At 66.4% G+C, this 15,892-nt stretch overlaps 4 protein-coding genes across 6 annotated transcripts in view; 2 read left to right on the top strand and 2 right to left on the bottom strand.

Annotated features, from left to right (window-relative positions):
* The window catches only part of MLLT11 (MLLT11, transcription factor 7 cofactor), a 1,772-nt gene extending 724 nt beyond the window's left edge, over positions 1–1,048 (bottom strand). Inside the window, exon 1 of the mRNA XM_021376546.1 lies at positions 663–1,048. The gene's annotated coding sequence lies outside the window, so the exon portion shown is untranslated. The remainder of the gene's footprint in view (positions 1–662) is intronic.
* Positions 3,281–5,063, top strand: CDC42SE1 (CDC42 small effector 1; the record flags this gene model as incomplete). Its single annotated transcript, XM_021376545.1, is given in 4 exon segments — positions 3,281–3,457; positions 3,544–3,654; positions 3,927–4,001; positions 4,138–5,063. Coding segments are annotated over 3 exon segments (237 nt in total). The 3' UTR covers positions 3,999–4,001; positions 4,138–5,063.
* On the bottom strand, positions 5,269–9,071 carry PRUNE1 (prune exopolyphosphatase 1). Its single transcript, XM_021376542.1, has 8 exons — positions 8,750–9,071; positions 7,405–7,509; positions 7,123–7,328; positions 6,722–6,906; positions 6,486–6,644; positions 6,307–6,401; positions 6,076–6,234; positions 5,269–5,932 (listed from the first exon to the last, which is right to left on the bottom strand). The coding sequence occupies exons 1-8, from the start codon at positions 8,786–8,788 to the stop codon at positions 5,606–5,608; spliced, it is 1,275 nt and encodes a 424-aa protein (XP_021232217.1). The 5' UTR covers positions 8,789–9,071; the 3' UTR covers positions 5,269–5,605.
* Positions 9,113–15,892, top strand: MINDY1 (MINDY lysine 48 deubiquitinase 1). 3 transcript variants are annotated; one of them, XM_021376541.1, is made up of 10 exons: positions 9,113–9,283; positions 12,027–13,328; positions 13,488–13,545; positions 13,869–13,933; positions 14,102–14,260; positions 14,376–14,478; positions 14,553–14,695; positions 15,029–15,199; positions 15,318–15,458; positions 15,531–15,667. In XM_021376541.1, the coding sequence occupies exons 2-10, from the start codon at positions 12,786–12,788 to the stop codon at positions 15,609–15,611; spliced, it is 1,464 nt and encodes a 487-aa protein (XP_021232216.1). In that variant the 5' UTR covers positions 9,113–9,283; positions 12,027–12,785; the 3' UTR covers positions 15,612–15,667. The 3 variants fall into 3 exon arrangements, with proteins under 3 accessions (XP_021232216.1, XP_021232214.1, XP_021232215.1); XM_021376539.1 differs by having other exon boundaries at positions 15,318–15,892; XM_021376540.1 differs by lacking the exon at positions 9,113–9,283 and adding an exon at positions 9,626–9,742 and having other exon boundaries at positions 15,318–15,892.

The following is a 15,892-nucleotide window of genomic DNA, read 5'->3' as shown; positions in this document are numbered from 1 at the left end:
AAAAGGGGATCAATCTGTGGGGAAGGACAGCATCATCTGCTCTGTGGGTGGGGACAGGAGCCACTTCCCGAGCGAGCCCCTCCCCAGCAAAAGGGTCTTGCCCCATTTCTGCACCAATTCCCTCTGTGCGCAGCGCTGAGCCCTCCGGGGGCTGTTACCCCACCCCAAAGCGCCCTCCTCTTCCTGCGTGCCCCCGTTTCGTGCCCTGAATCCGAAGGGATGACTCAGGTGCTCCTCGAGCCCAGCCCTGCAGCGGGGGGGACTGACGGCTAAATTTAAGCTCCCCCGTGGCGTGGGGAAGGCTGTGAAGGGCTCCCGTGTCACCGCAGTGTTTTAAATAGCCGCCTCCTGGGGCACGGCCCCGGCAGCGCCATGCTCGGAGCTGGCAGCTGGGGCGGGCGGACAAGGGGCTGCTGATGAGCAATGGAGATTAAAAATAATCGGGAAAAGGCGACCAAGGCGCAAGAAGCACCCCCCCCCCCCCGCACTGCACGGCACCTGAATCCAAACCCTTGAGATCCCTTCCGACCCGAACCGTTCTGAAAATAATTGGGAAACGGTGACCAATGTGCGTGGCACCGGGCGTGCGTGTCACCCCCAAAATGCCGGGGTGCCAACGCCCCGTGTCCCCCCCCTTGTCCCCCCACCCATGGCGGCCGTACCTGCGGAGGGCGGTGGGCTGCAGGCCGCTGCTTCTCTTTGTGCCTCCGCAACCTCTGCGCTGCGGCGTCGCTTTTGTCTGTTGGCGCACCCGGGTCTGCAATGCAGCCCCTCGCAGCGCCCGCCGTGGGGGGGGGGGGGGGGCGTGGGCAGATGAGTCAGCGGCCCCCACCCGCGTGGGGACGGACAGATGGGATGGAGGGACGGCTGGGGAGGGACCGAGGCGGTGGCGGAGGCGCTGAGCGTGCGGAGGGGGGGTGGCCCACCTGCCGCAGCCCGGAGCGCTGTTCTGGGGGGAAATCACCCCGATTCCGGCCTGCAGGCAAACGCTGTCTCCCTGCGGATGAGGCTGCGGGGTGCCCGGCACCCCCAAGGGCCGTGGGCTGTGGGTAAGCGCGGGGTGGGGGCCCGGGGGTGCCCGTGTCCGAGAAAGGTTTTGCAGTGCTTCTGGTCATGGAGCAGGTGACAAATTTCTGCTTTATTTCATTTTATTTTTTTTTTTTGGTCCAGAAGGAGACAATGAGGCAGGAAGGTGCCCCGGGGGGCAAGCGGCCACGCAGGGCGGGCGGGGGGCTGCTTCCAGCCGTGAGCCAAGCCCCCGACCCCGATGAGACCTAGGACCCCCAGCTTTGCTGGGCACCCCAAGCCTTGCAGAGCCCCCCGCTCCTCACAGGCTCCCCCCCCCAGCCCGCACATCGGCTTTGCTGAGCTGTGGCAGTGAGCCCCCCAGCTTTGCTGAGCCCCCCAAATCCCGCTGGGGTCCCTCAATCCTTAGCAGCCCCCAGCCCAGCTCTGCTGAGCCCCCCAGCTTTGCTGGATCCCCCCGAATCCTCCCTCAGCCCTCCCTGCGCCCCCAGCCCCTTCAGCAGCCCCACCCCTCCCCCCCGGGGACCCCCCTCAGCCTCGCTGGGTGCACCCCAGTCCTTAGCAGCCCCCCAGGACCCCCAGCCCCGCCCTGCTGAGCCCCGGGGCCTCCAGCTTTGTCCTGCGGGGGCCCCCCAACGCCTTGCAGCCCCCCCGGGACCCCCCGCCCTGTCAGTGCCCNGAGGGAGGGTGGGGGCGGGGGAAGGCCTCGCGGAAAAGGGCCCTAAAAATACCCCGTAACAAAACCCCCGGAAAGCGGCGCGGGTGTGGGGTGTGGGGTGGGTCTCCCCACCGGGACGGGGGATAGGGGGTTAGAAGCGGTGTAGGGCGCTCCGTAGCCGCCCCCCCCCACCCCCCGGGCCCTATAGGGCCGCCCCACAGCGAGCGGGCCCCGCTCGCCCTGGGCCGGGCAGAAGGGGTTGCTCCCGATTTAATGCCTCATCGCGGGGGTCCTGCCCCCACCCCCCAACCCCAGCACTGCCCCTTCGAGGTGGGGGGGGTCCTGGGCACCCCCTGATGGAGTTTTTGTGGGGGGATCCCACAAAAGATCGGGAATGCTCCCCATGTTATATCTCATGGCGGGGGTCCTGCCCCCCCGGCCCAACACGACCCCCTCTGAGCTGGGGGGACCCCCCCGGGCACCCCCTTGTTGGAGTTTAGGGAGGGGGCACCCCGATGCCAGAGACTGGGAGCGGTCTCCGTGTCTTCACCACATCCTGGGGGTCCTGGGCCCCCCGATCCGGTGCCTCCCCCCCCCAGTAGAGCCCCTTGCCCTCTCTGAGCTTGGGGGGGTTGAAGGGTCAGACCCTTTGTTGAAGTTTTGGGGTTCTGGAGCCCGTGGGAGGGCCCCGCTCCGTTTCCCCCCCCCGCTGACGCAGAGCGGCCGAGCGGTGCTTTCCCAACCGGGAAGTCATTTTGTGAGTGCCGGCCTGGGTCCGGCCTAAGGCCCCCGTGGCATTTCCCCTTCCCCCCCATGACACCAGCGACATTTCTCCTCACCCCCCACCCTAGAGACCCCAAAGCTTTGCCCACGGAAGCTGAGACTGGGTGTAGCTCATTGCACAGTTGGGCCCAAGAGGCCTCAAGGTCTCTGTGCTCACTTGCAGGGTCCCACCCCCCCCCAACCAGGGAACCCGGCTTTGGGGGGAAAACCTGGCTTTGGGGGTCTGAGCGTCCCGCTGGGTTTTTGGGGAGGGGGCTCCTGGCCTGCACTCCCCCTACCCCAAGGGCAAGAAGCGGTGGTTGTGCTCCGGTGGACTTCGGACCGAGTCCGTGCTGCTGCTGGGCTGCTCCGCAGAGCAGGGCCGTGTCCCCCGCTCCCCAGCCCCTCCATTTCCCCCCCCCCCCCCGGTGCTGTTTGTTGCACTCCCCTGTTTGTTTCTTCCCCCACCCCATTCGCCCTCTGAGCCGAAGCGGAAGAGCTCAACCTCCGGTCCCTTTTCGGAAGGGCAGGCGTATTTATAGCTCTTCGCTGGGGGGGGCTGCGATTCGCTGCCGTGTCCCCCCCCCATCCCACGGCAGCATCCTCCCCGTGTCCCGCGCCGGGGGGAGCGGGGTCCGGGTCACACGGTGTGTGTCCGCTCCGTGGTTGAGGGTTGGATTGGGGGTGTCAGGACGGCCCCTTCCCCCACCCCCTTCCCGAGCGCGGTGCCTCAGTTTCCCCGCCGCACCCCTCCCCCCGACCTCACTGTGCCCCATTGCCCATCAAGCTCTGGTGCAACTCGGGCACAAATTCTTGTCTCTGTCCCCACTTCAGGTGCCTTCCCCGCCATCCAGGTGCCACCCCCCCGCCCGTCCCCATGGAGTGAGAGCGCACGGGGGTCTCTGCACCGGCGCGGCCCCCGCAGCGCCAGGAGGAAAGCTGGAAGGCGCCGCAAATATGAGCGACTTCTGGCACAAGCTGGGCTGCTGCGTCGTGGAGAAGCCACAGCCCGTGAGTAGCTGAAGCTCTGGGGGGCGGGGTGTTGGTCTTGTGGGGTCCTGGGTGCGGGGGGGCTGACGGCTTTCGTCCCCACGCAGAAGAAGAGGAGGAGACGGATCGACCGCTCCATGATTGGCGAGCCCATGAACTTCGTGCACCTGACGCACATCGGCTCCGGAGACATGGCCGCGGGCGAAGGCCTGCCCATGGTACGGCCCCCGTGGGTGAGAGGGGCGGGGGCGTGGGGCAGGGTGGGGGGTGCCGCCATGAGGGTGGTGGGGCTCACAGTTGCGTGGTGGATCTCACCGGCAGAGCGATGGGTCTCAGTGTGAGGGTGGTGTGATCTCACCCTCGCGCAGCGGCTCTTCCCGGCGTGCTGGCTTTCCGGGGGGGCTGACAGCTCTCGGGGGTGGCATGACGGGGCCTGACTCCTCGGTGCTGGGCTGTCCCGGTGGGTGACCGCTCTCTCCCCTCCCCGCAGACAGGCGCTGTCCAGGAGATGAGGTCCAAGGGCGGACGGGAGCGGCAGTGGAGCAGCTCCCGGGTGTTGTAGCATGTGAGTACGCAGCCATTCAGGGGCATGGCAGCCCTGAGCGCCCGTTGTCACCACCTGAGGCGCAGCTGCTAATTAACGCATCTAATGAGCCGCCACTCAGGCAGTCTTGTAACCTGTCGTCTCTTGAACTTTGCAGATTCTTGGCTCTTTCAGCCCGAACTTGAACTGCCTGATCCCCACACCGGAGGAAAAGCCAACCTCGAGCACTTGATTCCCGTGGTAACTTATGCAGACCGAGGCTCGCGCCCGTCCCGGTGGCTCGGGGTCATTCCCCACAGATCCCTCCTTCCCCGTGGCACCGGGCCGGCAACGCGGGGGAAAACGGGGCAGCCCACTCCACGCCGGGAGACACCGGGCGCAGCTGAGATGTGCCAAATCCTCCCACTACTCCCTCTCCCCACAACCCAGCCGGCACCGGTGTCTCCCACGGGCCCCTCTCGGCGCTGCCCCCGGTGCCTCGGTTTCCCCGGTGGACGGTGGCGAGGTCGGTTCTGCCGCAGGGGCTGAGCTGGCAAGGCGTTACAAAGAGCACAGGGCGTCCTGCAGCTCCGGCACCGCCACCGAGCCCGCGTTTCCTCCAGCCTTCAGCTGGCATCGTCGCCAGCAGACCTCCGCCTTCCTTCTTTTTTAGGATATTTTTTGTTTTTTTTTTTTAAAGCTCAAAACCCCTCACCTTGGCGGCCTCTCCCGCCCCCACCAGGCTTTAACCGGCACCGGCCGCTCCCCCAGGAAGGAGGGACTCCCTCGGGTTCCGAATTCAGGCGCACGTGTACATAGTTTAAATAGCGCTGGGGCTGAACAGGAACGAGCAGGTGCTGGAGCCACGCCGGGCGGCTGAGGCCTTCCCTTCCTTTCCCTTCCTTTCCTTTCCCTTCCTTCCCTGTGCTCCCGGGGATGCTGGGATGCTCCTGCACAGCGCTGGGCTCCTCCAGCCCCGCAGCGCCCGGCGCTTGTGAGGGAGCACAGATGCTTGAGTCAGTTTTTATCCCCTTGGAAAACCCACTGGAAAAACAAACCAACGACCCCCCCCCCCCTTTGAAATAAAACCTTGTGCTAGGCCAAGCTGGGGTCTGCGGGCTGCCCGGCACTGCTCACTGCTGGTGGGACTGGGGGCGTGGGACACTGCACGGGGGCTGGGGGTGCTGGATGCGGGGGTTCGCACCCCCAACCCAGCCCAGTAGCCGGGATGCCCATGGGGCTGTGCTGGGTGTCCTTGGGGGGCGTGGGGCAGCACCGGGGACTCCTGACAAAAAACGAAGAGCCAGCAGCAGGGGGAAGAGGTAAATTTAATCCTCAAATCGTGGGTAACAGTCTCCAGCCGGTTGTGTGTCCAGGCCCAGCACTCCAGCCCCCCCCCCCCCCCCCCAAGGGCCAGGAGGAGGAGAATTTGTTAATGCCACCCCAGTGCCTTCATTAACCGTGTGCTGCCCCACTCCATGCAGGCCCCACGGCACCGACCTCAGCGGGAAAGGGGGGGGGGGGCATGGGGGGCAGTCAGCAGCAAGGAGGGGGCTGAGGCAGCGAGCCAGGCTCAAACAGAGGAAGCTGCAGCTCGGTGCCGGGGATGTGACTCCTGCAGCACCCCGAGTGCCGCCAGGGACCCCTCACTTGTCAGAGTCGGGAGGGAGCTGCTCGGCAGCCATGCGGCTGACCCGCTCCAGCACAGCCTGGGGGCAGACGGGGGGCACGGCTTGTGCCAGCGGGCTCTCCTCCACCAGGCTGTTCATTGGGGTGGGCGGAGGGGCCGCCTCCTCCTCCGGCCCCGCTGCGGTGCCCGTTCCGCCGCCGACAGCGGCCCGGAGGATGGGCAGCACCTTCTTCCTGGAGGCCAGCGTGTTGCCCTGGGCGTAGGCGCTGACGCAGGGCCAGGGGCTGGGCAGGGCCTGCAGGTGCAGGGCCGGGGTCGTGGCCTCCTCCAGCGCGCGGCAGACCTGGAGAGGACAGAGGGCGGCGTCCGGGGTGCAGCTCTGACAGCCCCGTCCCTGAACTGGGGGGCTTCTGGGGACAACGAGCCTCGCTCCGGACACCCCCTCCCGCCCCAGCCCCTTGTTGGGGTTGGGCGTGGCGTGCTCACCGTGCTCCGCAGGGCCTCGTGCTGGCTGTACACCGCCAGCTGCCGCGTGGGCTCGTAGCGCTCGTTAAAAGACACCGTCATGGCCACCAGCGCGGAGTAGCCACGAGCCCGGCAGAAAGATTCCAGGTCCTGCAGCAAGCCGGGGCGGCGCAGGAAGAGCTGGAGGAGGACGAGTGCTGTCGTCACCCATCGTACCGCGCTGGGTCTCAGTCAGCTCTCGCTGAGGCTCACCTGTATGTCCATGTAGATGCCGCTGATGGCGAGGACTTGTTCGTCACCAGAGATGGTTTTGAGATCCTTCCGCAGCATCTGCTCCGTCGTCAGCCCTGGGAAGGGAGAGGGGCCGAGCGTCAGCGCCACGGAGGCATCCCAGCGCCTGGCACGGCGCCGCCGAGCCCCCGGCGCCAGACCTGAGACGTCAAACTTGGCCGCCTGCAGCGCTCCGTAGATGCTGTCGTGGGCCGGCAGCTCGGGGAACCGTGACTCGAGCAGGGAGACGCACGCCACATCGCGAGGCGTCACCTTGCCGGCGGCGGGGCTCAGGTTCACGCTGTCCAGCAGGATGGTGCCTGGGGGGACCGGAGGCCGTCGGCACACAGGAGCAGAGCCCCACGCTGGAGGAGCAGAGCCCGCCCGCCAGCCTCACCGTGCAGCAGCGCGGCCGTGGTCCGGTCCAGCACGCCTGGGGGGCCCTGGGCGATCCGTTCCGTCACCAGCGTGGCGCAGGAGCCCACCAGCTCCACTGTGAGCTGGCAGCTGGGTCCCCACTCCCGCTCCAGCGGCCGGTGGTCCAGCACGTCCACCACGGCCTCCTCCAGGGCTGCGTCGGCGCTGGCGGATGAGATGGGGACGGTGAGAGCCCTGGCACAGCCCCGGCACGCCCCTGCCATGCACCACCGTCAGCAGAGCCCCCTCTGCTCCTCTCCTCCTGCCTTAAAAACACCCCCGAAGGGCAAAGGTGTTACCCACCCTGGGCTGAAATCCGACCTCTTCACAACGGGGAGAAGGAAGCGGTGGGCGGCGGCCGCGTCCCATCCCGGTGCTCACCTGGGCAGGACATGGTGGTCCACCAGCGTCAGGGAGAGCAGCCCAGCGCGGTGCAGCCCAGCCAGGTCGATCTCGTCGCGGAAGATGAGCGAGGAGTCCGGGATGCCGTGCTCCCGCAGCAGGAACGTCGTCTCCGTGCGGAGGGCGAAGTCGGAGCGTGGGATGTTCAGCACCGGGACGAAGGCGGCTTTGGGCGGCACCGAGGTCTGCGCGGGGGGATCGGCACACGGTGAGGCGTCCCCCAAGCCCCCCGGCCGCCCAGCGGCGCGCAAGCAGCCTCACCTTCGCCAGAAAATACGCCAGGGCCAGGGCGGACACGGTGGAGTCCAGGTCGCAGGCCTCATTGCCCATCACCACGTGCACCTCCTGGCGACGCTGGATGTGCTCCTGCCGAAGCGTGAGACGTCAGCCCTGTCGGGACATATCTACCCCTCTGCAACGCCCCCCAAAAGCCCCCAGGGATGCGACTCGGTGCACATGGAGCCATTTGTGGCCTCACCCAACAGCAGCAGCTCCCAGGGATGGGCAGGCCAAGCGAGAAACCCGGCCCCACCCGGCTCGAAAGCCTCACGTTAGCAGCGCACGTGTGAGAAATCGGGAGAGGAGAAACCCAACCAGGTCACACAGCACTGCGGCAGCGGGAACGGGGTCCCCCCCGCCCAGGGAGGCCGCACCCACCAGGAGATGGAGGACCCAGTGTGGATTCCCAGGTTCCACTTTTAGTATTTTAACCTCAGACCAAAGTAATTTTTCCGGATGCGGTGAAAGGCGGACAGGACTTTCAGCCCTGGCTGTCACCTCCATTCACCCAGCTGGCAGACGCTGTCGGTCTGGGGCTGTCTGTCTGTCCCCCAAAATGCCCCTTTTCAGCCCGGGCAGCAGCAGGGACCCCACTGTCACCCCACAGATCCTCTGTCCCAGCTCCCTCCCCTTGGCACTCAGCGCAGCTCACAACACTCCAGGCAGACGCCCCATCTGCAGACTTCTCCAGTGACAAGTATTTCACAGCATAACCCAGATTCACTTATTTATTCCACCGAGGAAGTAAACAGCCGCGGAGCAAGCCCAGAGCCTGTGCCGTTCGCTGGAGGTCCCCCCACCTTCTGCCAAAAGCCGCAGTGAAGGAGGGGACGTGGGGCAGGGGTCCCACCGCCACCCGTGTGCTGCAGCACCAGGGACGGGGTGGGGGAATGCCACAGAGCAATGCACGGGTGCAGGTGCACAGGGCGCAGTGCTGTCACCTCCAGCCCCTGTGGTGAGGGGGGGAGAACACGGGCTCTCCTGGCAAAGTAGTGGGGGGCTGTTACTCCCCACAACCCCTGCACCCTGCAGTCCATGCGTTCCTCTTGTCCCCTGCACCCCCTCCACCTCCATGCACCTCAGTCTGCGGGATGTGCCCACTCCAGTTCCCACGAGTCTCTTTTTCCACACTCCCCCGTATCCTCCCCGGTGCTCCTGCGTCCCCCATCCCCACGCACCCCCCGTGTTCCCCGGTCCCTCCGCACCCTCTGTGCCCGCTCCCGTCCCCACGTGTATCCCCTTCTACCCGCTGTCCCCTGCATCCCCCATTCCTCACCCACCTCCGTATCTCCAAACCCCACAGCCCCAGCCCCGCTCCCGTCCCTACCTGCAGGGCCGCCCGCCGCCCCTCCAAGAACCGCTCCATAACGGCGGCGACCACCGCCCGGCCCAGGCCCCCGCCCCGCGCCACGGCCCGGTACGGCCCGGTACGGCCCTGAGGGCGGGGCGTCGGCTCCGCGCGGGCTGCCGGGAGAGGCGGAGCGGCTCCGGGGCGGGGGGATACCCGGAGCCCCCCAGGCCCGGTCCGCGGGCGCTTGGGCCTGGGCCCGAGGTGTAGGCCGCAGGTGTAGGCCCGGCCCGTAGGCCGCAGGCGCCGCCCGTAGGCCCCAGGCCGCTCTCTCCCAACCTCTCCCCGCCTTAAGGCAACCGGCGGCGGGGGAAGGCGGCTCAGGGGCCCTGCCCCGCCATGTGGTTGTTTATTTGCCGCTTTCTCCTCCCCCCGCCCTTCCTCCTCCGCCCTAAGTCCGCCCTCCCGGCGTAGGCTTGCTGGCGGCGTGCGGGCCGCGCCTCCGTGCTGAGGGGAAGGAGGGGGAAAAAGGGGGGAAAAGGCGGAAAAATCGGCGGCGGCGGCGGCAGTGAGGTGAGGGTCTGGGGGGGTGGGGAGTGGGTCCGGTGGGAGTGGGGGAAGGGGAGGGCTGGGGGGGACTGCGGGGCGCGGGGAGGGGGTGGCAAGGCAGACAGGGCTCTGTCTGTGTTCTGGGGAGGGATCCTGGCAGGTGCCGGGGGTTCAAATGATGTAAAAGATTGGTGGAGTGATATAATTAACGATAGCAGAATGATTAGAATTGATGGAATAGCTCAAGTTGGAAGGGACCTACGGAGGTAATTCCGTCCTGACTTCTTCAGCACTAACTCCAAGCTAGAGTGCGCTGTGGGGGACGGCATCCAAACTCTTGCTGAATGCGGACGCATTCCCCCACAGAAGCCCCTGGTGTCCGGGGGCTCTCTGCTAAGGATGTGCGTTTCCTAACACCCAGTCCGAACCTTTCTGCCTGGCGTGAGCCATTCCCACATGGCACCGCTGGACTCTGGGGGAAAGGTGAGCGCTGCGCTCCTTCTCTGTGTCCATCTCCCTTGGGGAGGCATAGGGAGTGCTGTGCCCGCTCCTCACCTCCTTTTCTCCATGCTTGGAGAACCCTTCCTCTCCTCAGGACGTGCTGTCCTGCCCGGCTGCAGTGGGCAGGGAGAGCTCCTCGCATGGAGCAGAGCGGGCTGGGCCTGGTGGCTGTCCCCCTTCCCCACTCCGGGGGAGCAGCCACGAGTCTCGGGTGCTCTCTGTGCAGGAAATCCTAAAGGATTTAGAAATCCTGAAGGATTTCCTGCTTGAAAGCTGGCCTAACCAGTGGGTCCGGTCTGGGGCTTCCTCCTGGCACCTGTTTGCGGCAGCCTTCCCCCTGCAGAGGTGCTTTGGAAAAGTACCAATGAGAGGAGCAAGAGCTGTTGAGCCCAGCCGTCACCAGGAGCGGGGCGGCTGGGTGAACCAGCGTGCCGCCGGCTTTCCGAGCCTGTTTTTCCTGCTGCTGCTGTGGGACGCTGCCCTGAGCTTCCTGCAGGTCCGTCCCAGCCGGGGCTGCTCTGTGGGTCACCGAGGAGCTCGGGGGCAGCACCTGCCAGGGTGACTTCGTGGCCTCCATCCAGCAGAACGCTTCAGCACGTGCTTCGCTTTGGGCGCCGCGCTCTTCCTTCTTCGAGACCACTCAGCTGCTGAGGGTTCGGAGCGTGTTTAAGTGCTTCCCTGGCTCCGGGCCTAAATTCCTCTTTGTTTTCGCGCTGTGGGATGAGCACGTTCACGGGGCTGTTTTTCTGCTTCCTACCTCCGAAGCGCTGGAGCGTAACGCTGGGCTCGGCGGCGTTCCCGGCGGTGCTCAGAGCTTTGCCTTCGTAGCTCTGAGCTTTCAGGTTGCTTTTGGGCAGCGCGAAGCCATTCGCTTTGCTCGTGGGTCTTTCTCTCTGAGAGTGCTGGGCTCCTTGGGCGCAGGTCCCCATCCCCTGGGGGGACAAAGGGGTTGGTCTCGTTATAAAGCCACCGGGATCGTGGTGTGTTTATTGCCATAACACCCAGGGAAGGCAGGAAGCACGGCTTTGGTCCAAACACAGCGAAGCCGCCCTCTCCCCGTGGAGCTGACGGTTTCCAGGACTGCAGCTGGTTTGCTTTAAAGCTGCCAGGACCCTCTGGACCTGCAGAGCCCTTGAGCCCGAGGATGGGTTTGTGGGGACGGTGCCTTCGGAACGCGACATGTGCCAGAGCTCGTGGGCCACTGCTGGGGGGCAGGGCTGGTGCCAGAGCTGCGTGGTGCCGGGGGGGTGAGCTGGGGACACGTTGACGTGGGAGGATGACTCAGAGCCACGCTGAGGGAAGGGCCACGGGCTCCAGGCGTCCCGCTGCCCGCTCACCCCGTTTTGGAAGTGAATTGAGCCGAGCGTCTCCAGCTGTGACACCGCAGGGATGTGGCGGGGAGTGGCTGCTCACCATCGGAAAGAGGCGGGGAGAGCTCCCAGGAATTCCTTTTGGCAGCAGAGCCCCCGCTTGTCGGAGCTTGCACCCGAGCGTTTGGGTTTCTGTGCGTTTTGGAGGATTTTGCCTCATCTTTGGATGCGTTTTGACCTCTCAATCCCCGGTGGCAGTGGGTGGCAGAGGCACGGAGCCAGCGCCGACCCGGTGCAGCGCTCTCCAAAACTCCCCCCGCTTCTTTCCCTGGAAGTTTCCCATTCAGCCCCACGTGGAGCGGGAGCAGATGTGTGCAGACAGCGCAGCGTGTGGGTCCCTGACCCCGCTGCTGCTATGGGGGACAGCAGGGCAGCGAGGAAGCCCTGAGCACTTGTGCTTTGCTCTGCATCCCCGTGGAGCTCGTGGTGGTGCTGCGAGGATGCTCAGCCTTTCCTCTTTGCCATTCATTCGCTTTCCCCGCGCTCCAGCAGCGCAGCCTACGCCTTCCCTGTGTTCATCTGCTGCGGCCCCCCCGTGTCCCTCGAGGTTGGAAACAAGGCGCTGCCAAAGCGCCCATCCCTCCACAGCACCCAGCTCAGCATTGGGTGAGGGAGGGGGAAGGAGAAGGATTAAGGCGTAATGAGATCTGCTGGTGACTCAGCCGAGGTGTGTGCCTCAGCAGGAGAGGTTCTGGCAGTGGGGAAGATGGGGACGGACGGGGGTTGGGGGGCGGCTGGAGCTCTGCGTGGAGCCCAGCTGTGAAACATTGCAGCTCGGGGCTCGGGGTCTGGGTAACACTGCAGCTCTGGGCTCAGGGACACAGCGGAGCTGCGCTGTTGGTGACCGGATAACGCGCTGCTTCGTCCAACTTGTTTCCTTTCTGGTGTCCGTGCAGGAGCAGCCGTGGGAGGATCACTGGCATGGGCAGAGCCGCAGGTGGAAAGATCCCGACCGCGCCAGCACCGGGACGGAGCAGCTCAGTCCTGTTTGTGTAACTCCGGGCTCGTGCTGCGGCGATCATCCAGCAGGGACAGCGCCGGATCAACGCCGTCAAGGACACCTTGTCCAACCAGTCACCGTCCTGCGGCTCCGGGCTGAGGTGTCAGCAGGGTGTGGGTGGGACGCTTCGGCCCGCAGCTCCGCTCTGGCGGCTTTCACGCCCCTCGTTCCTTGCTGGCGGGGGGCACGGGGAGCACACCCCGCTGCGCTGGGTTTCTTTGGGCTGCCGTCAGCTGGAATGTGGATGCACGCACGGAGCTGGGACACGGAGAGCGCTGCCTGTCATCCGCGCTGAGCAGCCGGTGGCACAGCCCAGCAGCCCGGCCCCACTGCCCAGCACATCCCAGAGCCCAGCGCTGCCCTCCAGCAGCGCCCTGCGGGACGAGCAGCCCCCGGAGGGGACTTCTAGATCTGCTGTGCGGGTTGGCGTCTCAGATCGGCGCTCCTTCGGATCGCTTCAGTTATTTTAAAGCAACGGGCAGCGCCTGGTGTGTGAGTTGGGCTCCTACATGCGTTTTTTTGTGGAGTATCTGAACTTTGCATCATAAGAAAGCGGAGGTTGGGACTGAACCGCGCGCTGTGGTGGGAGCGTCCGTGCCCTCAGCGGATCCCTGGGACCACGTGGTGCTGCCGACGAATGCTCTGAGCCGCCGGGATGGAGCTGCAGCCTGAGCTGGGGGCAGTGCTCCCAGCCATGGGGGACGATGCCCAGTGCAAGGAGCCCAGCCCTGAGCCCTGCCAGCAGCTGCAGGACACGGGGGGTTCCGACAAAGAGGGGGATGTTCCGTGCGCCAGCGAGCACGGCCAGGAGCTGCAGCCAGCGGTGCAGGAGGAGGTGCCAGGCCCCAGCACCACAGAGGATCCCGCTGAGCACCAGGAGAGCAGAAGCCAAGGTGCACAGGAGGAGCTGCCCGGCCCCAGCACCACGGAGGATCCCGCTGAGCACCAGGAGAGCAGAAGCCAAGGTGCCCGGGAGGATCTGCCCGGCCCCAGTGTGAGCGATGCATCCCTGGGGGGAGCCCCGCAGCCGGCAGCCGAGCCCCCCAGCGCCCGCTCCCCCGCCCGCGAGCCTGAGCCCGATTTCTACTGCGTGAAATGGATCACGTGGAAGGGAGAGCGGACGCCCATCATCACCCAGAGTGAGAACGGGCCCTGCCCGCTCCTGGCCATCATGAACATCCTCTTCTTGCAGTGGAAGGTGAGCAGCGGGGGGTGAGATAACAAAGCGAGAAGGAAAAGGGGAGCGAAGGCGTCTCCCCCTGCTGCCTCTTCTGCCTTGATCTGTGCCCCGAGTCGGGGGGCTTACGGCGCTGTGGGGCACTGCTGACCGTCCCCCTCCCATCCAATGTGCTTCCAGGTGAAGCTGCCCCCCCAGAAGGAGGTGGTGACGTCGGATGAGCTGATGGCACATCTGGGTGAGCGGGAGCAGCGGGGGGAGCAGTGTTGTCGCTGCGGGCTCCTGGGTTGGGCGCGGGGCGGTGGTTCCCATCCACTGCCCGCGGGGTCTGTCCCCCCATCACGCTCCCCATGCACAGCTTCTGTGGGACGTTCCCTCTGGGTGTGGAGGAGGAGGAGGATGCGGGGCCCAGACCCTTTTTTTTTGGGGGGGGGGGTGGGGGGTTGTTTGGGAAGGGCAGGAACCGGCAGGGGAGGGATTCCCAGCGTGGTGCTGAGCTGTGCTGGGCTCTGTGTGCTGCTGGGAGCCCCGGAGTGACCGTTCACCTCCGCTGCATCCAAGGGGACTGCATCCTGTCCATCAGACCCCAGGAGAAGTCGGAGGGGCTGCAGCTGAACTTCCAGCAGGTGAGGGGCGAGGTCGGGCGGGGGGGGCACGCACCCGCTCTGCTTTCACGTGCGGTGTGTGGACAGCGCAGTGCCACGCGTCTCCCAGCCCACGGCAAACCCATTGCAGGGCACCGGGCTGGGCTGCTCCTCCTGAGCAGGACCTGGTGCTTCCATTCCCCCCCCCAGAACGTCAACGACACCATGATGGTGCTGCCCAAGCTCTCGACGGGTCTGGACGTGAACGTGCGCTTCACGGGCGTCTCTGACTTCGAGTACACCCCCGAGTGCATCGTCTTCGACCTCCTCAACATCCCGCTGTACCACGGCTGGCTGGTGGACCCGCAGGTGAGGCGGGGACGGGCGGTGACACACTGATGTCCCCGAGGGATGCCGCCGTGGGGCCGAGCTCAGTGTAAGTTCTCCCATCCTCACCGTTCCCTACGCTTCCCCCCGGCCCCAGAACCCCGAGGTGGTGCGAGCCGTGGGCAAGCTGAGCTACAACCAACTGGTGGAGAAGATCATCACCTGCAAGCACTCCGGCGACTCCAACCTGGTGACTGAAGGTGGGAGCTGTGCTGGGGGCCCGGGGCTGCCCCACGCCGCCCCGGCTGCGCCCTCACGTCCCCGCCGCCCCCAGGGCTGATCGCTGAGCAGTTCCTGGAGTCCACGGCCTCCCAGCTCACCTACCACGGGCTGTGCGAGCTGACGGCCGCCGTGAAGGAGGAAGAGCTGAGCGTCTTCTTCCGCAACAACCACTTCAGCACCATGATAAAGCACAAGGTGCGGCCGTGACCCAGCGCCGAGCCCGGCCCCGCTGCCCTGCACGGCCCGAGCACAGCCCTGCAGGGCCCAAAACAGAGGGCGACTTTGAATGGGGATGGGATGGAGGGAGCGGTTTTAAGCTGAAAGAGGAGAGATTGTGACGAGGGGAGAGGAGGGAATCCCTCGCTCAGGGGGTGTGAGGTTCCCGGGGCAGTGGGGGTGCCCCCGTGGACGGGGCCGGCGCAGCCTGAGCTGCTGGGGGGCAGCCAGGCTGCAGAAGGGGAGGGGGCTGTGAGGTCCCTGCCCCCCCCCGCGGTTCTGAGACGTGCTGTCCCCATCCCCTGTCCCCAGGGCCACCTGTACTTGCTGGTGACGGACCAGGGCTTCCTGCAGGAGGAGCGGGTGGTGTGGGAGAGCCTCCACAACGTGGACGGCGACAGCTGCTTCTGCGACACGCAGTTCCACCTCAGCCACGCGCTGGGCAAGGAGGCGGCCGCGCCGGAGCAGAGCCAGCTGGACCAGGTGAGGGGCTGACCCACGGTGCCACGAGGGACGGGAGGACCCCCCCCCCGCTCCCGGCGAGACGGGTGCCCCCCGGCGCTGTGCCCACCCCTCTCTGCATTTTCTCCCCCGTGCCCAGGACTACATGATGGCCCTATCCCTGCAGCAGCAGCAGGGCCAGGGCCCCTCTGCGCTCAGTGACCTGGAGCTGGCTCGCCAGCTGCAGCAGGAGGAGTACCAGCAGCAGCAGCAGCAGCGGCCGGCCCCGGCCCCCCCCCAGGTATCGGGGTCCCCTCCTTGTGCCCCTCTGCTCCGTCCTCCCCCCGGCCCCAGCCCCGGTGTCTTCCCGCAGGGCCGAGCGCAGCAGGGCGGCCGCCCGACCCCGGAGCGGAGACAGCGGCACAAGCAGAGCTCGGACTGCACCCTCCTGTAGCCCACCCCCCCGGACCCCCCGTCCCGCAGGGACCCTCTGCTGATCCTGGGGACGATGTGGAGTGAGATGTGGGGGCGGGGGGGGCTCCCTCCTCACACAGCGCTGGGACCGTCCCCATTTTTCCAGTGGCCTTAACACGGGGGTGAGGAACCCGTGGGAGCGGGGGCCCCCCCCACCCCGCTATGGACCCTCAGGAGCAGTGGGGCCGCGTGGGGGGGGGAGACGCGTGCCCCCTCCCACAGCATTGCCTTAGCCCTTGGCCAATAAAGGACTTTGCCCAT

The sequence above is a fragment of the Numida meleagris genome, chromosome 24 (assembly GCF_002078875.1).
Source record: "Numida meleagris isolate 19003 breed g44 Domestic line chromosome 24, NumMel1.0, whole genome shotgun sequence".
In the NCBI taxonomy this organism is placed as follows: domain Eukaryota; kingdom Metazoa; phylum Chordata; class Aves; order Galliformes; family Numididae; genus Numida; species Numida meleagris.
The sequence above is the reverse complement of the archived record's forward strand: the minus strand, read 5'-3'. Positions and strand labels throughout refer to the sequence as shown.